Consider the following 26,174-nt stretch of genomic DNA (forward strand, 5'->3'; position numbering starts at 1 on the left):
ACTTTATTCCTATTATATTATTGCTTAATTTTTCCTTTCTCAAAGTTACTTCATCTCAAATATTCCATATATAAAGTGAAAATCTGGAACTAAACAATAGTTTAGAAAGCAATAATCGCCAAATCAAAATCACAATCTAAGAAATTTAAGCCTCTAAAACCAAGAGATCAAAGAAAAGGCTTTCTAATTCAGCTCTCAAGGATACTGAAAAGGAGATATGTGCTTTGGATAAGAGCTGAAGTATGTCTTATGATTACCATCTGGATTTTTGATTTGTTTTTAGAGGGTACTAGAGTAAATAGTGCTAGGCAGAGTGTTAGACCTAGCATCAGGAAGATCTGGAATTCAAATCAAATATTAGATATAATATTGTGTGATTAGGTTAAGTTATTTATCCTCTGTCTGCATTAGCTTTTTCATCTATAAAATGGGGAAAATAATAGCATCCATTTCACAGGGTTATAATGAGGGTATAATGTATCACTACTGTACAATAATACAATGAATATTGTAAATTACTTTGCAATTCTTAACTACATAAATATACTAATAAAAATCATTTATTTATTGCTAACAAGTATGGTCATAGAATTCTAAAGCTAGAAGGAATATTGAAGATTATCACATGTCAACAATTTCATTTTACTTAGGAAAACTTAATTCTATAGTTTACTGACCTGTCCAAGATCAGGCCTCTTGATTCCACACAAATGCTTTTTAATCTGTGTGAAATCTAAAGTTTGTTCATCTCAAATAGTATTCTTAAAAAATTCTCAAACTGTTAATCTAATTCAAAATAAAATCTCATTTTCATGCAAGAATGTGCTTGGAATGATTTTGTTTAGACTATACTGTAGAAGAATATCAGAAAAACTTCAAAAACTTTCATTTTACCAGTTACAACTATGAAAGTTGTATTTCTACTGGTCCATTAAAAAAAAAAAAAAAAAAAAAAAAAAAAAAAAAGTTAAAACTACTTTATTCACTATAGTTGTAACAACTGGTTTGAGAGTTCCTTATATGATCTAAATGCTAAAATAATTCTATATTCCTTAACTTTCTTTTTAGAAATCGGCTTTGCTGCTTTATTTAAAGATCACATTGTATCTATTTCATAAAACACTAATGATATTATTTGACCAATAATGAAATTCTGACTTAACCACTTTTGTTCAAATTTTTCAAACAAGTTTTAAACAATCTGTAAAATAAATGCAGAATATATTTAAATTCCTACCTTATAATCACTTCAAGAAAACTTAGCCAATTTACCTTAATAGCTTCTACTTGTTGGCAGATCATTTTCAATAAAGAATTTTGATCTTCTGCCCATCGAGGAGGAGTTTTAGGAGAAAACTAAAAAAAAACAAAAACAAAAACAAAAACAAACAAAAACCCCTTAAATGTTTAAAGAGACCACATATTACTCTATGTAAAACTCTTTCTTTTTGCTACATACCTTGTAACTTTTACTTGGTGATAAAGAAAATTTGGTTGGAGACGGTGTAGAATGTTTTATTTCAGAATCTATATTTCTAGGTGAACCATTTTTACCATGGGGACCTCCTTCACTATATTCCTCAAGTTCTTGCATTACTGAATTAAGCATCTCTTTTACAGACTCCAAAGGAACTGGAAGCTAAGAATAAAAGGCATTAATTCAAGGGCTTTGGAAATATGCCAAAGCAAAAGCTATTATGTGTATTAAGTAAGTTGAATTATCTTGTGACTTATAAATATCTATATAATATACATATCAGCAGAATAATACTGATAAAACTGCCATTGCATAAAAAAATTGTAGACTTCAAATCTAACCTCAGATACTTATTAGCTGTGTACCTTTGGGCAAATTCCTTAACCCTGTTTGCCTTAGTTTCCTCTTCCGTAAAATGAACCAAAGAAGGAAGTGGCAAAGTACTCCTATATCTTTGCCAAAACAACCCCAAAGGGGTCACAGAGTAATTTATAACTGAAACTACTATACAACAAGAGAATTAGATGCTCATCAAGTCTAACCCTCTCATTTTATAGATTGAGAAAAGTGAATAGAGGCAGCATATAAAGCAGAAAAAGAGATGGATTATGAGTCAGAAGATACAAATACCAACTATCATTTGTTTTACCAACCATGCCACTCTGTATACCTAACCTTTTTTAGCTATAACTTCCTCATCCCTTCCATTCTATATTCTATGATCCTACATTACACATAGCAAATGAAAGAAGTAGGTCTTTTAAGCCTGGTTTTCCCTGAAGCTCAGACCAAGACTCTACAAATCTTCAAGAGGATATCTGCAACATCATTTATGCTGTTTAATTAGCCTTGTCATTTGATCTTCCGAAAATCAGTTTTAATTCTTACCTCCTTTCCCAATACTGGTCTTATTTTTTACTAATAAAGAACATTTCATTTTTTTTTTTTACATTGCCTTTGAAAGTACATTCTCTATATATTCACTTCAAAAATACATTTACTGTTCAGCTTTCATAGAGCAGAAAGAAAATACATTCTAGCATGTGACAGAAGAAAAACTTAATATAGCACCAACAAAATCTGTCTAGCACTAGAAAAGAATGAAATTAACCTAAAGAATTTAAATGGCAATTATGTGCCAGGCATTCCACAGAGGAGTGGTATTAAAAAAAAAAAAAAAAAAAGGAAAAAAAGGAGAATGCATGTTAATTATATTTCAAGGAGTGGTGGGAATGAAAGCTATTTAAAAAAAAAAAAAAAAAAGCTGCAAATAGTGAAGATGTGAATGGTGATCACTGACTGTATGATATTACTAGGTTTTATATGGTAGATATTTGTGCCATCATATCCAGCTGAGCTGTTAAGCCCCACAAAGGCAAGATAGCTCTCTTAAGTTTTCCATCTTTCCCCGGTGCCTAAGATAGTACTTTTCACATTAAGAGATGATTAATAATAAACTTTTGAGTCTTATTAAAGAAAAAAATAAAAACTCATTAAGTAGTTAGCTCTTCTAATAATTACAATTAATGAGTATTATTTGAAGGCTAGCAACATGTCAAACCATTAGATACTTCAGAAGAAAAATGGAGCTAAACACACAGAAAGAGAAATTACTGCCTCACCTTTCTAGCTACAGCAGGATCTGTGCAACTTTCATCTGAAATTTTTATTAAGTAGTCTCTAGATTTTCTTAAATAGTTTTTGCATTCTTCTCGTTCTTCTGGGGAAAGAGCATCATTCTCAATGTCTTCTGCTTTCCTATGAAAAATCTATAATAAAAAGTTATGGCTTTATGAACTAGTTATTTCTTAAAAAGTTAAACTGAATATTACAAATAATTAAATATTTACCAGGGCAAGATTCCAATAGGAAACAACATTTTTTATAGCTTCAAATGCTGACATAGCATCTTCAGTTTTCCCATCAACTGCATCCAACATAGCAAATGTTATGTGTGCTTCTTCCTCATATTCCCCAACTTCAGATATCTAAAGATATGGAATTTTAAGAGTTAATTTTATTTACACTTTTCTATATATTTGGAAGTTAACCATTTAATAAATTAGTCAAACTAACTAGCCTCTTAGTATTATTATTATGTTACTTTCCAGAAAATATAGGCAGTCTAGATGTAGGCTTTGTCTTTCTGTAAATTATCATTACTGTATATAAGTGGCAAGAATCAATAAAAATAATTCTATCACTAATTAGTGAACAGATGACATCTTCTCTATACTCAAGCATTTTCCTCAACTATAAAATGGAACACACATTTCTCCATTAAATGCTCAACTTTACGCTGAAGTACCTGAATATCTGCACTATGAAAATGTTTGAACAGAGGATCAATGGGTTCAGGAATATTACTCTTCTTTTTAATTATCTTCAATAATGGCAGAACTTTCTTCCAGTAATGAACACTTCTTCCTATGTATTCCCGCTGATCATAAAAAGAATTAAGTCCACTGCCCTAGGATGAATGACATTATATTAAAATGACAATTTTTATCAGCACACATTATTATTCAACTCTATTGAATCAGTTCTGGTTAACAAGAAACTCACAACTTCACAGATTCTAATTAGCCCTGAATAAATTCTTTACACTGAATCAACATTTATTTCTCTATAACATTTACTTATCAGTCCCAACTGCCCCCCAAAAAGCAAAATCTCATGTTTCTTTCCTCTTTATTAGCTCTTCCAATAAAAACTATTCCCTATTTATTCATCCCACCAGCCTTGTCTTTTTCAGACTATAAGCCTAAGAATCTAAGTATCCCTTTATATAATACTAACTTTATAAACAAGAAAAAGACAGGAGAAAACAACTTTAAACAGCATGACTTAATCAAGATTGCACTACATTCATAATTTTCAAAATGCCAATTAGATATTTGTGTTTTCTTTTAAGATTTAAATTGAGGGACAAGTCTCTTCATAGAAAATGTTTATGTTACAACTTACTGTTTTCTGAAGACTTTTTGCCCAATGTACAAGCATAGCAGGTTGAAGACCATGCTTGCCCTGACCCCTTAGTGTGTTTATTTCATGTTGAACTAGAAGGCGTAACTTTGCAGAAGTTCCAGACCTTTAAAAATAAATAAATAAAAGGACAGCATAAACATCAATATTATGTGAGTTTGAAACACATTACTTTCAGAATTAACAACTTTCACAAGAGCTGAATGAAATTTTAGGTCAAAAGTTATGTGTACTTATTCCAAATTAAAAAAAAGGTTACAATGTTATAGAATTAGTACTTACACTGCTTTTCTGTGAATAAGATTATAAGCCGCATCCCACCAGGATTTTTGTCGGTCTGTACAAAGCTGTTTGCACACAGGTAGTGGCAAGCATGGAGGTTGATGTGAATTGTAGTGAAAATTGGATTTCTCTTGTAATTGTAAGTGGCTGGTAAATATCACCCCAAGTAGAAATACCTGTTTTTGTTTTTAAAAATAATAATTATTTTGATGTTAAAGAGAATTTTTTCCCAATTCCATTTGATTCTTTAAAATTGTACTTACTTCAAGATCTAATAAACAAATTGACTCAGGAGCATTAGTTTCAAGTCTTGAGGTTTCTTGTGGCAAATGATGAAAAAGCTGTTTAAGCCATTTTCGGATTGTTGGTAAGGTAGACAATGAGTTCCATTGTAACCCAAGCCAAGTGAGATGCTGAAGACTACCATTATGTGCTCTAATGGCCCCTATGAAAGCAAAATAATAATGTTTAGAGAAAAAAAAAAAAATCTTTACAATTTGGATTAGTTTTGCCAGTTTTTGCATTTGTTTTAGTTTCCAAAGATTGTTCTTTTCAATATATTTCAGAAATGTTTACTTCAAGCAAATATCTATATTAACCTCTGAAGACAAGACTATCTCATTAAAACTGATCAAAAAAACACAAAAACAAAACAAACCCCAAACCTGTTTGATTATATCACTATCCTATCAATATCACAAACAAAAAAATGTACTGAATAATCGGGAAATTCAATGTTTAAGCCTCTAGTTAATGGAGATTCACAATACTAGTAAAAACAAAATGACAGTACAAAAATGACACAGAAAAGTTAAAGCAATGATCAAAATCTAAGTAAGACGACATTAAATGGGAGATTTAAATAAAAGGTAGCAAATGTACATTTTCTAAAAATCAAGTACAGGATGAAAGAAACTAAAACTATAGTTAGGCTTCATAATATAGTTAGGCTTTAGTTTATACAAATACTTTTTCCCCCCAAAATAACAATGGGTAAAGTGAATAGTAAAAGTATTATATTCAAATGGCAAAAAAGGAAACTGAGAAGTTAAATGACTTAATCAACATTACACAGTATATAAGCTTATATAAACTCAGGATATGCTAACTCCAAAAATATCTTTTCATTATTATCAAAGTTCTTAAACATTTTTGCACCATAAATCCCTATTTGCCAGTCTGGTAAAACCCATGCAAAGCCTTCTCAAAATAATGTTTTTCAATTTATAAACAAAATGCATAGGATTACAAAAGAAATATAAGGAAGCAAAATACTGAATTTTATCAAAATATTTTAAAAATTTCCAAGAGCCCTTATACTATATACCAGGGGTTCTCAAACTATGGTCCGCGAGCCAGATGTGAACCGCTGGGTTATGGCAAATGGGGTGGAGACAGAATGTGAGTTTTTGTTTTTACTACAGTCCGGCCCTCCAACAATCTGAGGGACAGTGAACCGGCCCCCTATTTAAAAAGTTTGAGGACCACTGCTATATACTATATCATAATGATTCTAACATGCAAATACTACTTAGGTGTTTCTTACTTACCAATATCATATCTAGCCAGTTCTTCAGGTTCTGGGGTCTGTATGCTAACATTTCTGATATCATCACTACCCAAAAATGACTTATCCTTAGGTGATTGACTATCGAACAAGGCATCATACAAGGCAGACTGTCCACTCTTATTGGCAAATGATTCCACAACCTCTTTTAAGAAGTCTTGCTTGCCACGACTTAAATTTAGCAGCATATGTCCTGTAACAGACACATTGAACAATTATTCATACAAATCACACAATTTTCCCTTTTGGAAAACAGCTGGGACTGGTAAGTGGAAGTGAGAGGAAAATAAATTTTGATTCAATGTAATGAATTTATTCAAGACTAACTAATAAAAACAAGAGTAAGATACTGAAGTTTCTTGTTAACTAGAACTGGTTCTACAGAGACTAACCACCTATAAGAAATGGCATATAGGGAATTCCTTCATTGTATGGGAGACAGTAGTGTTTGACCTCAGAGATTTCAGCTTGCTTTATTCTAAGATCCAATGAAAATTATTTTGAGGCATGTTTGAACTAAATTAATATCCAGTGGTAAAAATTGTCATTTTAACACAATGTCATTCATTTTAGTGCAATGAACTCACACCTGATTTATATACATCTAATTAAACTGAATACTGCTTACCTGAAATGCTCTGAGTAGCGTAAGGCACATTAAATTTCTTTACATTTCCCCCTAATATTTTCATTCAAATAATGTGTGATAGTTGATATTTAAATCTTATTTTTTCATTCAGATCTATTTTATAACAAATCCAAACTTAGAATATTTTACATTATGAATTTTAAAAGAGTTCATTGTACTTGATTACATATATCAGCATATCAAGAGCAGAAAGCTAAGAAAATATTTGATAGAGATTGAAACATACCATTTTATTTTATTTTCAGGACTGAAAGGAAAAGTTTCAAGTATACAGAATTAAACTATCACAAGAAAAAGCAAAGTACATAAAGAAGACCTAATAAGTCTAATGCAGGGAATCCTGCTGTCTTTTTGTGTTAAAGTTTACCATTTATATGGCAGTTGTAGCATTTCATTACCATTTGTGTATATGTCATCTCTTTCTTGCCAGAGTTCCTTGAGGTAAAATCATAATATATATCTGTATCCCACTGTATCTCTTCTATACAAAAGGTTTCAAATATTTGCTGAATGAAAAAATTAGGAATCAATCTATAGAACTTAAAGCACTTTATGCATACTTTTTCCTAGCAATTATCTTACACTATAATTGTGTGTGTGTGTGTGTGTGTGTGTGTGTGTGTGTGAATATCCTATCACACTGAGTAAACTAAAGGAATAACAAAACTCTGTTGTTACCAGTCTGGCTCAGACGATCATAGGCCATCATTTCCAACAAATTTTGTCCAGAATTTTCTCCTTTCATTAATTTAGTCTTTGGTCTTGGAACCTGATAAAAATATTAGAAATCAGAATATTTTCAATTCACAAATTGAAAATAAAAAATGCTACAGAGCATAATGTTGTATCCTATGAATACAGATTAAAAAAAAAGATATTAAATTTCCAAAATTTAACTACACAGTATATAGAAAGACACTGTGTCCTAAAAATGCACAATTAAACAATGAAAAACATACTAAAAGTACCTCTAAGGAATTCTCTCCTACTATATAAACATTCCAAAAAAAAAAAAAAAAAAGACAGACTATATAAAAAGGGGGCAGCTAGGTGGTGCAGTGGATAGAGCACCAGCCTTGAATTCAGGAGGACCAGAGTTGAAATGTGATCTCAGACACTTAACACTTCCTAGCTGTGTGACTCTGGGCAAGTCACTTAACCTCAGCCTCAGGGGGAAAAAAAAAAAAAAAAAAGACTATATATAAACATTCAATTTAACTTCACTTACAAACATTCATGGCAGTGAACCATGTAAATAAAATGTTGCAGATAGACTTTATAAACACAGAGAGAGTTGGAGAGTTGGCCTTAGGATCATAAAGAGATGGGTTCAAGTTCAATTTATGATTCACAATGACCAGTTATGTCTCAAGGCAAGTCTCTAAGACTAACATGCACATAAAGATTTTCTTGACTACTTATTAGGTAGAGAATTCCCTCAAACCTCAAAGTTTAATCATTATCCCAAGCCTAAGTCCCAACCATATTAAGTAATCTAGATGTTAATGGGGAGGGAATACAAATAGCTAAAAACAGAAAATTATGAGGAAACTATATGTTTAAAAATATATTTTTTTAATTTTCATTTTTAAATTCTAATTCTTTCCCTTCAGTCCTTCTCTGAGATGTTAAGAAATATAATACTCATTATACATGTGAGGTCATACCAAAAATTTCCATATTATCTCTTTTTTCTAAGTCTACAAATATGAAAATCAACTGGGTGAAATATATACTTAATTAAACTGAAAACTGCATACCTGAAATGCTATGAGATAGCATAAGGCTGCCAATTCTGATAGAGCTCTCCATTGTACCTCACTGTGCTGAGCCATTTTCAAAAGCAGAGTTCCAGCATGCATATAGAAGTGACCTTTCATTTCCAGGAAAGTAACTGATAGCTCATCATTCCCACTCATAAAAGATTTCACAGACTGAAGTGCATCATCAAAACTATAACACAAAAATGTTGCAAGAAATAGCAATCAAAGGTTACTGAATTGAGTATATATAATCTATATCTTTCATAGTAAATGGATAACTTTATTTCACAATAAAAGGTAAATGTATTTTTAAAAATATAAAAATAAAGAAATAATGCTTAAGGAAAGGGTTGTGGGAATAGATTAGGTGATATATCCCATCATTACAATAGAAAAGAAAAAATGTGAAATATTATTGAAACATTAAAAAATACAGCAAAAGGAAACTCAGACAGGGTCATATACCAGCAGAATAGTTCTGAAATTACTACATTAAATTTAATTTCTACTTTTTCAAAGAAACACTTTTATGTTCTTAAATGTTCAATTTCAAATAATAATCTTTTTATAGATTTTGTATATAGAAATGTTGTTTACTGATGTTTGTCAAATTACTTCTACTCCCAAAAAATTGAGGGGAAAAAAAATCCTTCTGATAAGAATATAAATTTAAAAATATATATATCTCTACATATTGCCATATAATCCAGCCACACATTTTGCTTTTGAAGATGAAGAACAATATTGACAATAATTATTCAATTCAATCTTCGTGATACCAGGTGAATTTACCACTTGGTCTTCCTAGGGCTCAATTCCTAATCTTTTATGTAAAAGAAGAGAGATTCCAGAGCAAGACTGAAAACTAGATCTATGATTGAAAAACATCATCTACCATTCTTTTTATTTAAATATTTATTTGAAACATATCTTATTTTTCTCATATCCTAAAGTCCCACAAAAAAAAAAGTTTAACCCCATATTAAGGCTTAACTATTGTGGAAAAGTTTACTGCAAAACATCTGAAAAATATGAATTTACTAGAAAATTTAAATTATCCTTTCCTTAAGGATGGTGGATCTGCAGAAAAGCAAGACTGTCCATCCTTAACCTAAAATGGATTTGAGGACTGAGAGTGGGGAGCGAAATCAATTGTCTTTCACTTCCTTCAAATCTTTTTATAATCTATTAATTATTTAATTCATTATTTATTAGGGCAATTCCCAGACCAGGCATATATACACATATATTACACACACACACACACACACACACACACACACACACACACACTAAATTCTACAGTCAAAACTCACCAAAACCTCTCCACTAATATCTATTCTTTGTTAAACATATCCAACTTTATTATGTTGGTATATGTTATTTTGGGTCCTCAAAAGGTGTCCTTTATCAAGTTGAAAAGTTTTAAATACAGAAAAGCAATGGCTTAAGCTAATTTTGGAAAGGCTTATTATTACTAAGAGGCTGGCTAATTTCTTTCTCTGATATGTAATGCTTTAAAATTAGTGACAAGTCTAAGCTTCAATAAGAAATCCCTTTAAATTACAGTAATAATTACCTATAACTGTCCTGAGGAAAAGAAACATGAAGAAATCAGAGTTTATGAATATGAGAAACTCCTAATGTGAGAATTCTTTCATCAAGATGGTTGGCAATCTGTCTGTGACATAGTAGATCAGTCCCAAAGTGCTACTCGAGGTGAATGACTTTCCCAAGTTTAATTAGATTAAAAAAAAATTATTTTTATTTAATTTGATAACCTGGTAATAACTTGAAACCAACTTAAAGTTGAAAAGGCTTCAAATAGCCTTTATTCATATTCCAGCTATATTCAACTAATAAGAGCCTTTAATATCGTAAAATTTGCTGATACTTTTCAAGAGATTAGTATCCTTTTTTTTCCTGAAAAGATTTATTCTCTTCCTCCTTTCTGTTTTATTTCAATTGTATTTATCCAATTGGTATAACCTTATACCTTATGTCAACCAATAAATTAACACATTTTCATATAGGTAAAATGTAAATTGTGGATTTTTTGTTTAATAATTTGCTAATTATCTAATTAAGGTAGGGATCATTAAAACTTAGGTTTAAAAAACCTGGGAAAATGTAATATTTGTAATTATTTTAAAAACATAAAAATAAAAACTATTAAGCACCTTTCTACAATACCAAGAATCCCTAATGAAGTAAGCCAACTTTTAAGGTTCATTTGAAAGTACTGAAATATGAATTATACATCTATTCAGTAACACTAAGTTCAGATGGAAAGAAAATCCCACATGGAGACAGGAAATATAATAATAATAATAATAATAATAATAATAATAGTATTATATAATATGATATAATAATAGCAACCAAAAAAACCACATTTATATAATGCTTTGGGAACTGAAAAGTACTTTCTTCTTTTAAGTACATTACAGGATTTGCTCATGATCAAATAATTATTAAGTCTTTCAAGTGCAATTCAAACTTAAGATTGCTTGGTTCTAAGTCTAGGACTTAAGTCATTTTCATTATGCATTAATTTAAAATATTAACATAACAGTGTGAATTTTTTTTTGTTTTTTTCAAAACTAAAGTAGAAGAGGCTCAGAGAGACAAAATTATGCAAAATACAATCTTAATACTCTTGCAGAGGATTAATAAATAAGAATCAATTTCTACACTCCTCTAGGTACAGAATGTGAACAAACATTTTGGGAAAGAGATTAGTTCAACCAACAGTGAAGCTGTTCCTTAAAATATAAAATGTCATTTAGACGTAATTGCTTTCCTTCTAACTATCATACCTTTCCAATAATTCTCTACTTTCCTGTACATCTCTGGTAGAAAGTGTAAGAAGCATAAGATTAGCATAGGCCAGAAGTAAGTCTTTATTGGTTGTTCGCCAGTTGCTTTTATTGACCTCCAAACTCTGTAGAGACTCCAGATATTCCTAGTGGGTAGAAAAAAATTAAAATACATTTATTATAATTACATTTAATCACCAGATAGTTTGTGTTCTTTGTTCTTGGCTACATAATATAGTAAATGTCCTTCAATGAAACCAAAATGTATACGCTTGATATGATAAATAAAATTTCAAAAATATCCCTTTTACCATTCTAGTTTTTCCTCAAAAAAAGTGAAATAAATTCATCACATACTTAAGTTACTCAAACAATGTAAATAGCTAGTTATCTTAGACAAATAAGGTGTTTACATAGAGCCTGGTATAATGCCTCACAAAGGAATGACAGAAATTTACTGAATGATTAAGAACTGCCCTATATATAAAAAATGGATATCAATGATGTCATTAATTTATTATCAAGAATTTTAAAAATGGAAAACAGAGAAAATTAAAGTACTACACAAAGATGCCTCTTAGAGCAGTGTTCTCAAAATGTGGAACAGAGAATCCTGGGTGGTCTCTGAAACCCTTTCAGAAGGTCTATACATTCAAAATTAGTTTTTATTTTTAATATGGTAAAATCCTATAAATATAACTCCCATAAACAACTCTTTGGACAGATGCAAAGACACTGAGAACAAAAATTTGAGAATCACTGTTTTAGAGAATATTAAACTGTGCTATAACATGACAAAAATAAATATACAGAGTAGGCTTTTACCTACCTTAAGTGTTCGTACAACACATGAATACCATTCCAAACTTGTTCGCAGGGCAAGATGTCTTTCTGCCTCACAGCAGTGGGCCACAGCATCTTTCAGTCTCTTATTTGACCTATACAGCTCTACTAATCGGATGTTCACATATACATCATCTGGTCTTGCATAGAGCTCTGACTGAATCAAGTCAAAAAGTTGATTCCATCCATCTTCACCTTTACAATCTAAAAGCTGCTCCTATTAACATTTTTATATTCAGTTTAGAATTAATGCTTCTAAACATTTAAGTTTACCAATCAATCAACAATCATTTATCAAGTGTCTATGTGTGAGGAACTGTGCCAACACCACAAATACAAAAACAAGATATTACCCACCCTCAAAAATAAATTTTTCTCTTTGGAATTTAATGCCCACCCTAATCTGGCTCCAAGCTATCTAAACTCGTTATATATTAATGCCTTGCCAACATCCTACATTATAATCAATCTGACTTTCTTCCTATTTGTATTGGTAAACACCAGGCCTGGAATACTCTCCCCCTCTTTTCTTCTAAACTAAAATAAATCCATTACTCTCCATAAATCCGTTACTCTCATGACTTAGTTCAAGTATGTCTTTTTATGAAACCTTTCTTAATTTTCCAAATGTCAGTGCCCTCCCCTCCCTAAAGAACCTTATATTTACTTTGTAAATTATTTTGTACTTTTGTATGTATGCATTGTGTTCCCTGACAGAATATAAGCTCTGTGAGAGTAGAATTGTTTTACTTTTTCTATCACAAGCACCTAGCAGTTGTTTAATTGATGTTTTTAACTGACATATTAAAAGATACCTTTAGTTATAAATAAAACATATTTATGTCAGATAACAAGGAGCTATTCTATTTTTATCCTTAGTCTCTAAAAATGAGTGCTATATTTTTTAATACAAAATAATCTAGTTCTTAAAATTAGAAATAGCTGCAATTTCCAGATTAGATGGCTGTCTAAATGGAAGCAATTAACTCAGTTATACATACCTACTCCAGGAAAAACCAAAACTGTAACAGACCAAATAATGATCAAGAAATCTAGTAAGAATACATGATTTCAACCCAAGAAATGCACAAAAAGCAGTAAATAATCAGAGACAAACAAACAAACGAACAAATAAATAAACAAAAAAGGTGACCAGGATCTACCAAATCAGAACCAGTTATAGGCTTTGTATCCAGAAACAACAGAAATGGATATCCCCCCAGAAACTAAGAGCAGAAGAAAACCCAGAATGTGAACCTTAAGAAATAACAGAACAGCGCTTGATCAGTCCAGGCACATTTATGTTCAGATGTGAATACCCCAGAGGTCCAAAGCCCCCTACTTTTCCCAAGAGTACACAGAGGATCTTGACGATCCAGAGCTTTTAACCTCAAAGATTCAAGGGCTAATGTGGGATCAACTGAAGGGCAGGGATTAACTCTAAAAGATAGTGCTCACAGGAACCCAAGCCACCCTGGTTGGGACCAAAGAGTGACAACTATCATAAGCACAACAAAAGGCTGCTCCCAGCCATGTTACGAAGCCAACAGTTCAGGAAATAAGAATGAAGAGATGAGTAACCAAAGTAAACACCAACAACTATAAAAAATTATTGGATTAAAAGAAGCCAACATTCAAATTGAGAAAAAAATGCCATAACAGTTTAAGAGAGTCAAAAGAGAAAATTCATAGTCACAAAACTATATGAATCCCTAGAAGAAACAAAGCAAGACTTAAAAGTCCTAAAAGATTGAAAAGAATGGTTTACAAAAAAAAGTGTTAAATGTATCCAAATACAGATTCCCTAAAAAAATCGGACTAAAGCAAATTGAAATCAATTATTCCATGAATCAAAAGATTAATTAAAAAAAAATAAAATTTATTTGCTATAGGATAAGGAGAAATAATTTTATGAATAATCATAGTTAGACACTATTAGAACTATTTATCAAAACCAAAAGAACAAAGAAAGAATCCACTGATCATCTGAAAGAAACACCAAAAGGTAATTCCATGATGATCATAGTTAAAATTCAGGGCTTCAAAGTGGATTATGGATACACAAACATACTTTGCAAGTAGATAAATCAAATCAACAAGCAATTGTATAAATTATATTATATATAAAGGAGTTCAAATACTAAGACATCAAAATGAGGATCACAGAAGATCTACCTGTTTCTGTTATAAATGAAATGAAATTTTAAAATAGAAAGATCAGTGTCTGTATTAACAGTTGGCTTTTTGTCTTAAAAAAACAAACAAACAAAAAAAACCAAAACAAAACACAAAGATCAAAGGTACAAGCCTGCAATTGAAAATAAGTTACTCTGCAAAGCTGAGAATAAATCTATGGTGGAAAAAACAGACATTTTGTGAAACAGAGGATGTCCAAGAATTACTAATGAAAAGAACAGAAAGGAACAAGAACTTTAAAATATAAGCAAAAAGAATCAAGAGTAACTGAGAGTGCTAACATTCTAATGAGGGATAAGGAAGAAGTATCCCTTCCAAATCTGAATGTTTTCAAAATAGTAATGAGAAAGTCAAATAAGGAGTTGGAGGATTTAAAAAGGAGAAAGAGAAAGGAGGACAAGATTTCTTTTTTTTCCCCTGAAGCTGGCGTTAAGTGGCTTGCCCAGGGTCACACAGCTAGGAAGCGTTAAGTGTCTTGAGACCAAATTTGAACTCGGGTCCTCCTGAATTCAAGGCTGGTGTTCTATCCACTGTGCCACCTAGCTGCCTCCAGGACAAGATTTCTTATAATTGAAGTGTATGGAAAAATTATGGAGAAAAGGAGAGGGGATTAATTATCAAATAATTCTCACTTATTTAAATAAGACAAAGAAAGGTACAACACATATACACACAGAGTTTGGTGTAGAAATATATAAAATTCAACAAAGAAACAAGTAGTATAGGGTTAATAAGGAGTATATGAGGAAGTTAATTCCAGAGATGAAACAGTCACTCTTTGATAATAAAGAGGAAGAGTAAAAGAAGAAAAACAAGTAAGGAATGACTAAAAAAGATGTGGAAAGCCAATTAATAGAATATTATTGTGCTGTAAAAAATGATAAAAAGAAATGACTTATGGGAATTAGGAGAAACATTAATTGATGCAAAGTAAAGTGAGCAGAAGCAGAATAACAATTTATATTCCAAGACAACATTGTTAAGGAGGAAAAAACACAACTTGGAAAGTTTTAAGGACTCTGATCAAAGAAATGAAATGCTTTATCATCACAATAATAACTGGTACAGATAGTGTCAAGGTGCAAGAAACAAACATTATTGGATGTGGCAACTGTGTAGAATCATTTTGTTGAAATGTTTGTTTATGGAAGAGATTTCTTTTTTCAAAACCCTCTCTTAGAAGTGAGAGATCTGTAGTACTGTCACCATAAAAAGGAAAGAGGACCATTGAAACATTTTTTTAAATGCCACAAGAACAGAACCAACTTCTAAAGAAAGCACAGACAAGTAGAAGAGTTTTGAAAGTAGTATTGTGTAAGGTAATAATGTATGTGTGTACATCTATGCATGTATATGAATGCATATGTATATGAATATACATATATATCTAAAAATAAACAATATGAAATTAGATTCATGATTTCATATGCAATGTTTGTTTTGTAGAATTTGTGGAAATGGCTTGCTTTAGTATTTAAGTATAGAAGGAAAAAAACTATAAAATTTTCACTTAATGAAAATTAAGAATTTTACCTTCAACCTATAAATGGTAGGATTTCCAGGGAAAAGCTTAGAAGCTCTTTCAACCCAGTATTTTGCCCTTCCATCAGTAGCATCATTTTCACACAACAATTCTGCAATCTTCAGCACAAGATCTTTTTGCGTTGGGTTTAATTCTACTGAACGCTGGCAATTTGAAAGAAAAAGAAAAGGAACATTAACCAATAAATAATGCTAAAACATATGCATAAGATGACAAATTATTAATTTGTTGAATCATAGATAAATAATTGTATTTTGATAATCCTAGGAAAATGGCACTTCAAAATTAGTGAAATCAGTTAAGTTTGAAAAGCAAATAATACAAAAAGTACCTTTAAAAAGCAGTATTTTGCTCTTTTGTTTAATGTTTAAAATAAGCATCTTTATCCACACAAAAGGACTGAAATTTATAAACGTCACAAAAATATCTGTCTAAATGAGCTGTTTGGAAATCTTGAGAATTATATTTCCAAAACACCAAAGAAATTAGTTAAAACCAAAGAATATAGTTAAAACAACTTGCTGTCATATCAGCTAAACTATAACATGTGCATACTTCAAAATATTTTCATTTATTCAAAATATTTAGAAATATCTTTTTTATTTTTAAAAATTTTAATCAACTTTCTTTTTAAAAAGTGGATGGTTTTATTGCAGACATGTTAAGTTCAACAATGTGGAGAATTTTCAGGAATATTAAGAGATTAAATGATTTGCAACACAGCTCATCCTGACTGCAAGGTTCTAAATACTAGATCATGAAGCCTCAAATAACTACAGCCACAACCACAGAAGTATGATCTAACCTTAATAATTACAGAGAATAGCAGAATTCACATTCTAATCACACTCATTACCCACCTTGTAACATCCAACAGCTTTGTCAATATTTCCCTCAGCTTCATAGAGAAGACCCAGAAACTTGTGTGCTTTGGGATCCCTCTCTTGTACATTAAGGTAAGTAGATATATATCTATGAAATAATTAAAACGTTTAATTTAAAGAGGTTTCTACAACATGTAAATTTAATGCAGATCTAAACTATACAACTTGGCAGAAATGTCTAACTTGGAACAAAAATAATTACTACTGACCTAATGCATTTCAAGATTAATAGAGCAACTGACACCTCTAATTCTAATAAGGGTGATATAAAATCAAACCCCACAAATATCAAACTCATCTATCAAATGTTTTACCCAATGCTGAAAACAAGAAACACAAAGATTCAAACTTTTACATTTTCCCCCACTCTATTCACCATAGCCTAAACTCTAAAATTAATCAAAATCCTTGAAATACTACTTTCTTTCATGAATTCATATATTTAAAAAATTATAAAGTACTGTAATATATATTGCTATAATCTCTTGCAATATTCTTAAAATAATCAATCTATTACTCTGGGGGGGGGGGAGAGGGAAGAGGGGAAAGAAACCTAGGTAGTAAAACCAGAGCAGAATCAGAAAAGCAACAGTACATAAATACAAAAAGCCCTCAATCACAGGGTCTTAAGTCATCATTCCTTAATTTGCATGAAAATATAAAATTTACACATAAAAGATAAAATGTACATATAAAAGATAAATGACTAAGTAATTTCAGACAATGATTATACCCAAAGACCAAGATTCTGATTGATCCTAGAGAAGTCAAATTAGAAAGAAAAAAGTTTCAAAGAGTAAAAATAACTCAATACATTTTAAGTTTAAATTGAAGAGATTTAAATATCTTGACCAGAACTAGAGCTTTGGAACCAAGGACAATTTCTATATAATTGAAAGGTATGGCTCATATATAATATGGAAATTATGCCTTATATAAGTGAGGTCGAAAAAGCAACAGGAAGATAAAACACTAGGATGCTAGTCCTCTGGGTTCTGTTACTTAATCTTGGAAAAGTCACTTTACATTTCCCTGCCTCAATTCCCTCATTCTTAAAATGAGATGAGGTCCTGGTTGGGGTTGGCAGAAAAAGCCTTAAGTACTGATAAGATTAATCCCAGAGCTAAGCAGGAAAAGGCACTGATGGAGATCAGCTCAACTTTAGTCCCATGCCCAGTGAAGATCTTGAGTAACCCTATCTTATCTTGGCTTTTCCCCCATAAATGCTGAATTCCTTTTGAGTTAGGCCATCATGGCTTTCTGCCTCATGGTGTCTTTATTCTCATCCCTTCCCAATGCTTCAAAGAAAGTCTCTTTCTCCTTATAGCTAACTCTTTTTAGGTGCTTAAATCCCTTTTAGAATTTTAGGCTGTCAATCTGTGCATACTCTTACTTCATGGAATATTCCCTTTCTCCTGGTTAATTGTGAGTTCCACTGGGAAACTTGTCTTTTCTACTTTAATTGCTAAAAATCTTTCCTTGTTAACTATATATATGCTCTCCCAAACCTAGTTCATATTTACCATTCCTGATATCTATTTTATCTCTTCATTTTGTCTGTAACCTCTTAAGAAGCAAAAGAAACTCACTGTGAACCCCATCATTTGATGCCAATTGTTCTCCTAAATCTGAGTGTTTTCTAGCCCTACTTATTTATTTTTCAAATTTGGTCAATGAGTTGGTTGCTGAATTTCCATTTTCCTTTTTTATACTTTATTACAAGAAATATATAGAGAACCATGAGAGGAATATATCTTCATGACAAGAATTGCCTTGAAGATAATTTCTTTTAGGCTTGGGAATTTTATAATTTTGAAGAATTGGTGAATCACGAGATCTTAGAGATGGAAGGGATATTAAGAGACCACTAAGTCCATCTCATTCATTTCAATCACAGACACTAAATGATTTGTCCACAAGATCAAAAAATTACTTAGTTGCAGAGAATGTACTATAGAAACAAAGTCTTTGATTTCTAATCTGGTGTTATTGCTTGTAAAATGGCAAGCAACACTGACAAAGGGATACAATCTCTATAGATTACTCTCTGAGTAAATCAGTATCTGTGATAAATCTGTTTCTTACTTCCCTTAAAATCTAAAACAAGGGGCAATACTCAACAGTTCCTCCATCTTGGAACTGTCTTATTCCCATCCTACTTTTTCTTTTCCACTCTTAAATGTAGGTTTTCAGTCTTCCCTTTGGCAATCTCAACATTCCCTATTTCTCTTGTTCCAAGTTCTGTTTCTGTCTTGGATTTACAAGCTAGATTTCCTAAGGAATAGGTCTTAACTTACATGAATTGATGCTTAAAGTAAAATGAGCAGAACTAGAAGATCATTATACAGGGCAACAACAAAATTATTCGATGATCAACTCTGATGGATGTGGCTCTCTTCAACAATGAAATGATTCAAACTAGTTCCAATTGTTTAATAATGAAGAGAGTCAGCTATACCCAGAAAGAGAGAACTATGGACTACAACAAAGAATTTCCACCCTTTCTGTTATGGTTTGCTTGGATTTTGTTTTCCTTCTCGGGGGTTTTTCTTTCTAGAGATGATTTTTTTCTTGTGCAGCAACATAACTGTATAAATATGTGTGTGTTTGTGTCTGTGTGTGTATATACACACACATATATATGTGTGCGTGTATATATGTACATATATACACGCACACATATATATATAGGGTTTAACATATACTTTAATATATTTAACATTAGACTACCTGTCATCTAAGGCAGGGGGTGGGGGAAAGGAGGAGAAAAGTTGGAACAGAAGGTTTTACAAGGGTCAATGTTGAAAAATGACCCATGCATATGTTTTGTAAATAAAAAGCTATTCAGTGTTACTACTGGGCTTATATCTCAAAGAGATCTTAAAGAAGGGAAAGGGACCTATATGTGCAAAAATGTTTGTGGCAGCCCTTTTTGTAGTGGCTAGAAACTGGAAATTGAATGGATGCCCATCAATTGGAGAATGGCTGAATAAATTGTGGTATATGAATGTTATGAAATATTATTATTCTGTAAGAAATGACCAGCAGGAGGATTTCAGAAAGGCCTGGAGAGACTTACATGAACTGATGCTGAGTGAAACAAGCAGGACCAGGAGATCATTATATACTTCAACAACAATACTACATGATAATCAATTCTGATGGACATGGCTCTCTTCAAAAATGAGATGAACCAAATCAGCTCCATTTGTTCAACAATGAAGAGAATCAACTACACCCAGTGAAAGAACTCTGGGAAATGAATATGAACCACAACATAGCATTTCCATTCCCCCTATTTTTGTTTGCTTGCATTTTTGATTTCCATCTCAGGTTACTTTTACTTTATGTCTAAGTCCGATTTTTCTTGTGCAGCAAAATAACTATGGATATGTATACATATATTGTATTTAACATATACTTTAACATATTTAACATGTATGGGTCTACCAGCCATCTAGGGGAGGGGATGGGGGGGAAGGAGAGGAAAAGTTGAAAAATAGGGTTTTGCAAGGGTCAATGCTGAAAAATTACCCATGAATATATCTTATAAATAAAAAGCTATAATTAAAAAAAGAAAGAAAGAAAGAAAGAATTCTTAAACCCAAATTATTCAGGCTCTCATTCACTGACATACAATAGGTGCCAAACCAAACCCTATTTGGTCATAGTTTTGGGCCCAAACTGGCTCAGAGTAAATGTAAATAGCTATAGTTTCTGTTTGGGCCAGAGAAACTCTGAGAACTGTTTAAAGACCTTAGCTTAAAAAGGCCAAGATCTCCTACTACATTCAGAGCCATTTCCAGTCATCTTGATTTATATCTGGTCACAGTATCCAGATGGCTTCAGAGGAAAAAGTGACTGGTAACTTTGCACAGTGACAAATCATGAAATCATCCTTCTTGATGTCAAGATCCTCTTCAAGAACAAAAGACAAACAACCTGTATGACAGTGCTGAAATTTCAAATGCTTATTAGACATTAAAACCTGGTTGACCTACTGGAGCACGTCATTAAACAAGTCCAAAACCAAATTCAGCTTCACCTGAAAAAGAGCTCTGTTGTGACCCTTGATATCTTAGAATCAGCCAGAGTCAGGATAAGCAAAAGTCTTTATTCCTGGTGTTTTGGGGTCCCTGTGAGGGGATTACATCTAACAATCTCCACACCTCCTTCCTCTCTCTCTACCACCAAGAGAATGAATCTTCTCCTCCTACTCCACCCATTGATCTCACTTCCCCTTCTTTGTCCACACCCACTGATCCAGCCAGCACAGAATAGTTAAGTAGGGTCATCCTCCAAACATGTTAATATAGAATTGTCCAATTTTTAATTAGCCATACATGCTAGATTACCTTATATCTGCTCAGTTCTAGCCCTTTACAGAGCTCTTCCTTCCTCATTTCTCCATTTCTGGTAAAGTAAACCACCACTCAAGATAAAAACGTTTTCCCTCCCACTGGTTATCTGTGTCCCATCAATTCTAATATTTACTCATTTTTCCTCCAAGATTTCCCTTTGATCATATTAATGAATAGAGAATGTGGGAACATCCCAGTTATACAGAAGAAACAACTGATAGATAAACAACCAGCAAAGACTGAAGTCAGAACTTGAAGTCAAGTTTTTTGTGGCAAAATGCATTGTTTGTTACCCATTGTACCTTCTTCTAGGAAACTAAACATCTGAATTAACAGACATCATTAAACTGGCTAAACAATATAAATGGTACATAGCTGTACTTGAATAATACTACCCCCTAAAAAATTATGAATGTGAAGAATTCACACCAGCAGTACAGCACAAATAATTGAAATTAACTGTAGAAAAGAATTTTCGAAGACTACAACTAAATAATAAATATGTAAAATATAGCTTTTATCCAGAATAGCTGTTGCAATGGTCAATTTTAAATCACATCACCATTAATTCTTATTTCTCACTATAAATCCACTAAATGTAGATACAATAGAATACTTATATCATTAACCTTGAGTAAATCAGTCAATAAAATACAATCTACACAGAAAAGTTAAGGAATAATGCTTCAGTTAATAACTTTGATTAAAAATTTATCATATATACCAATTTTCAAAGTTAGAATATATAATAATTGTTAATGATTTGGAAGCTCTTAGAGAACATTAATGCCTCCTAATTAATGGAGATGGATTTTTTTTTAAATCATACTGAACTTTTAACATTTGATGAAGTTACACTCCTGTGTTAAGAGTCAAATTAGTGCTCAATCGTGACTGATCAGACCAATACAAGATCAGAATGTTCTATCACAACTCAGATACTAATGGTCCCTATAAACATTTGGGGTAGATTCTTCAACTCTGCCTTTCTTCTGAACTAATTCAATTCTGCTTTGCTCATAAATCACACCTTCTCTGATGAAGGCTCACTGTGCTGGGGAGGCCTATACCATGTCCTACAATCAGGTCTTAAGAGAGATCTTGAGAATATCTCTGTAATACTTATTTTCTGATAACCATGTGAGCACTTGTCTCATGTGAATTCTTCATAAACCATCTTTTTGGCAAGTGTACATTTGGCATTCAAACATTGTGATGTGGCCAACCCATATTAGTTATACTTTAATGTAGCAGATATAGTAAAGAAATTAAAATATTTGATTATCTTTCTTCCAAAAACATAAAATGTTATCTTTAAAAAATTTTACTTTACCTTTTAGCAAGATCATATTCTTTAGCTTCATAGTATAACTTAGCAAAAAGGAATCCTTTCATTGACTTCTAAAAAGGAAAAAAAAAATTAAACCATTACTGTCTACATATTGTAATCTTTTTACTTTTTCTCTCAAAAAAATGGCTATTTTCAGAACTAGATCATTATACACTTCAACAATGATACTGTATGAGGATGTATTCTGATGGAAGTGGATATCTTCAACATAGAGAAGAGCTAATCCAATTCCAATTGATCAATGATGGACAGAATCAGCTACACCCAGAAAAGGAACACTGGGAAATGAGTGTAAACTGTGAGCATTTTTTTTGTTTGTTTGTTTTTCTTCCCAGATTATTTTTACCTTCCGAATACAATTCTTTCTTTGCAACAACAACAACAAAATTAGGTTCTGCACATATATATTGTACCTAAGATATACTATAAGATATTTAATATGTATGGGAATGCCTGCTATCTAGGGGAGGGAGATGGAGGGAAGGAGGGGAAAAATTCGGAACAGAAGGGAATACAAGGGATAATGTTATAAAAAAAAAATTACCTATGCATATGTACTGTCAAAAAAAATGTTATAAAATTAATTTTAAAAAATGTATTTAAAAAATGGCTATTTTCCCCAGAAAAAGCTTAGTAAAATAATTTTACTTCATATGATAATCTATAGAAGTATGCCATTTTGTAATACACATACTTGCAGATATTACAGAGCATGAATCGCATCCAGCAATTTTCAAATAAACTTTTTTACAAAGTAGGAAACATATCTTTATGAAAAATAGTATTGGGTAGAAAAAAGAGATTTAGCTATTCAACTTAAACTTTTATAAAGCAAGGCAAATGATAAGTTTTTCTAACCTAATAACTGGATTGAAAAAATAGACACAGAGAACCTCTAGTCAAGAAATCCTTTTTTTCCTGGCATGACAAACTTCATAAGACAGAAGTTCTCACTGGGATTCCATGATCTTTTGTTTAGATATATATTTTGATACATTTGTTTTAATATATTTAAACATTATTAGTTCCCTTAAAAAGTTTAAGAACTTCTAATGTAGAAGGAAAAGTAAAAAAGCAACATATTTATTTGGTGATATCCTAAATGGACACATATATTGCCAGCTCCTATCAAAACCAAAGATCAACTTAAATGATCAAGTACAAGTAAGAAAAGTGTAAAGAGACACACTTCGCCATAGTGTTTCTACTTCCCTATTTTCCTAGTATCTCCTCTTGGCTACAAAAGATAGGCCAAAGGTTTTTTGGTATATCAATGTATCCTCCAGGTAAAGTTCATAATCAGAGATTTTTAGAGTAAGAGAATTCTAGGGCCATTTAGTCAAACCCAAACATAAAGGAATCCATCCACTAAAACATACATATTGGTCATCCAGACGCCATATAAAAGACAAACCAAGAAAAATCATGACTTTCTCATCACAAGTGATTCTACTTTTGTTTATTGAATTATTGCAAAGTTCTTCCTGAAATGAGTGTGATTTGTCTCAAACTCACCCACTGTTCCTGGCACCTCTTTCACTTCCTTCCCACTCCCAGCAAGAAACAGAAAAATCTGATCCCCTTTCAGACTTTTTTTTTTTTTAAGCTGAACATCTTCAATTTCTCTTCCAATATATACTCAAATGGCAGACTCAAGGCATTCTACCTTTAGACCAACTGACTGATATCTTTTGTAAAAATATGCCCAGAACTTGGTATACAGATCCAAGCCTTTGAAGCAATAACTACCATATGATAAAAACAGCTGGTAAAACCAGAAAGCAGTTTGGCAGAAACTAAACATAGACCAATGATCTGAAACCACATACCAAGATAAGGTTAAAATGGATATATCATTTAGACTTAAAAGATGCTATCTTAAGTAAATCAGGGGAGCATGAAAAAAATTTATCCATCACATCTATGGATAACGGGAGAGTTTCTGACTAAACATGATAAAGGGGATCTTAGGCTGGCTAAAATGACAGGAAAAGACAATGATGAATGTTGGAGGGGATGTGGGAAAACTGGGACACTGATGCATTGTTGGTGGAATTGTGAATGAATTCAATCATTCTGGAGAGCAATTTGGAACTATGCTCAAAAAGTTATCAAACCATACATATCCTTTGATCCAGCAGGGTTACTACTGGACTTAAATCCCAAAGAGATCTTAAAGGAGGGAAAGGGACCTGTATGTGCAAAAATGTTTGTGGCAGCCCTTTCTGTAGTGGCTAGAAATTGGAAATTGAATGGATGCCCATCAATTGGAGAATGGCTGAATAAATTGTGGTATATGAATGTTATGAAATATTATTATTCTGTAAGAAATGACCAGCAGGAGGATTTCAGAAAGGCCTGGAGAGACTTACATGAACTGATGCTGAGTGAAACAAGCAGGACCAGGAGATCATTATATACTTCAACAACAATACTACATGATAATCAATTCTGATGGACATGGCTCTCTTCAAAAATGAGATGAACCAAATCAGCTCCATTTGTTCAACAATGAAGAGAATCAACTACACCCAGTGAAAGAACTCTGGGAAATGAATATGAACCACAACATAGCATTTCCATTCCCCCTATTTTTGTTTGCTTGCATTTTTGATTTCCATCTCAGGTTACTTTTACTTTATGTCTAAGTCCGATTTTTCTTGTGCAGCAAAATAACTATGGATATGTATACATATATTGTATTTAACATATACTTTAACATATTTAACATGTATGGGTCTACCAGCCATCTAGGGGAGGGGATGGGGGGGAAGGAGAGGAAAAGTTGAAAAATAGGGTTTTGCAAGGGTCAATGCTGAAAAATTACCCATGAATATATCTTATAAATAAAAAGCTATAGTAGCAGCTAGGTGACGCAGTGGATAGAGCACCAGCCTTAAATTCAGGAGGACTTGAGTTCAAATCAGGTCTCAGACACTTAACACTTCTTAGCTGTGTGACCCTGGGCAAGTCACTTAACCCCAGCCTCAAAAATAAATAAATAAATGAATGAATGAATGAATGAATGAATAAATGAAAAGCTATAGTTTTAAAAACAGAGAGATTAAGAAATAATAAAACAAGAGAATGAGAAAAACTGATTTAGAAAACAGATCAAAAAGAGAAAACATGTGAATAAATGGACTACCTAAAAGCCACAAATTAAAAAACAAAAGGAACCTTGATGTAATAATACAAGAAATAATTAAAGTGCCCATAACTTTAGAAGAGAGAAAATAGAAATAGAAAAAAATCCAGTGATTACCACATGAAAGAGATCCCAGGAATATCATAGTCAAATTCCCAAACCCCCAAGTTAAGGGTAAAATTACAAACAATAAGAAAAAAACAATTCAAGTACTGCAAGAGCTACAATTAGAATTAGCATCTGCTACATTAAAAAGACTGCTAAAAGACTAAAAGGTCTTAAAACACTATCTTTATAAAAGAGCAA

At 31.9% G+C, this 26,174-nt stretch overlaps 1 protein-coding gene across 1 annotated transcript in view; it reads right to left on the reverse strand.

Moving 5' to 3' along the window:
* The window catches only part of LOC141560847 (E3 SUMO-protein ligase RanBP2-like), a 73,715-nt gene that overhangs the window by 24,613 nt on the left and 22,928 nt on the right, over positions 1 to 26,174 (reverse strand). Inside the window, exons 2-17 of the mRNA XM_074299635.1 lie at positions 22,703 to 22,770; positions 16,985 to 17,096; positions 16,115 to 16,267; positions 12,372 to 12,602; positions 11,543 to 11,688; positions 8,721 to 8,913; positions 7,639 to 7,729; positions 6,295 to 6,504; positions 5,008 to 5,189; positions 4,745 to 4,920; positions 4,445 to 4,568; positions 3,786 to 3,947; positions 3,328 to 3,465; positions 3,100 to 3,246; positions 1,460 to 1,639; positions 1,273 to 1,356 (exon numbers count right to left, since the gene is read on the reverse strand). Of these exons, the coding sequence (XP_074155736.1) occupies positions 1,273 to 1,356; positions 1,460 to 1,639; positions 3,100 to 3,246; positions 3,328 to 3,465; positions 3,786 to 3,947; positions 4,445 to 4,568; positions 4,745 to 4,920; positions 5,008 to 5,189; positions 6,295 to 6,504; positions 7,639 to 7,729; positions 8,721 to 8,913; positions 11,543 to 11,688; positions 12,372 to 12,602; positions 16,115 to 16,267; positions 16,985 to 17,096; positions 22,703 to 22,770 (2,397 nt within the window). The remainder of the gene's footprint in view (positions 1 to 1,272; positions 1,357 to 1,459; positions 1,640 to 3,099; positions 3,247 to 3,327; positions 3,466 to 3,785; positions 3,948 to 4,444; positions 4,569 to 4,744; positions 4,921 to 5,007; positions 5,190 to 6,294; positions 6,505 to 7,638; positions 7,730 to 8,720; positions 8,914 to 11,542; positions 11,689 to 12,371; positions 12,603 to 16,114; positions 16,268 to 16,984; positions 17,097 to 22,702; positions 22,771 to 26,174) is intronic.

This window comes from Sminthopsis crassicaudata, chromosome 3 (genome assembly GCF_048593235.1).
Source record: "Sminthopsis crassicaudata isolate SCR6 chromosome 3, ASM4859323v1, whole genome shotgun sequence".
NCBI lineage: Eukaryota > Metazoa > Chordata > Mammalia > Dasyuromorphia > Dasyuridae > Sminthopsis > Sminthopsis crassicaudata.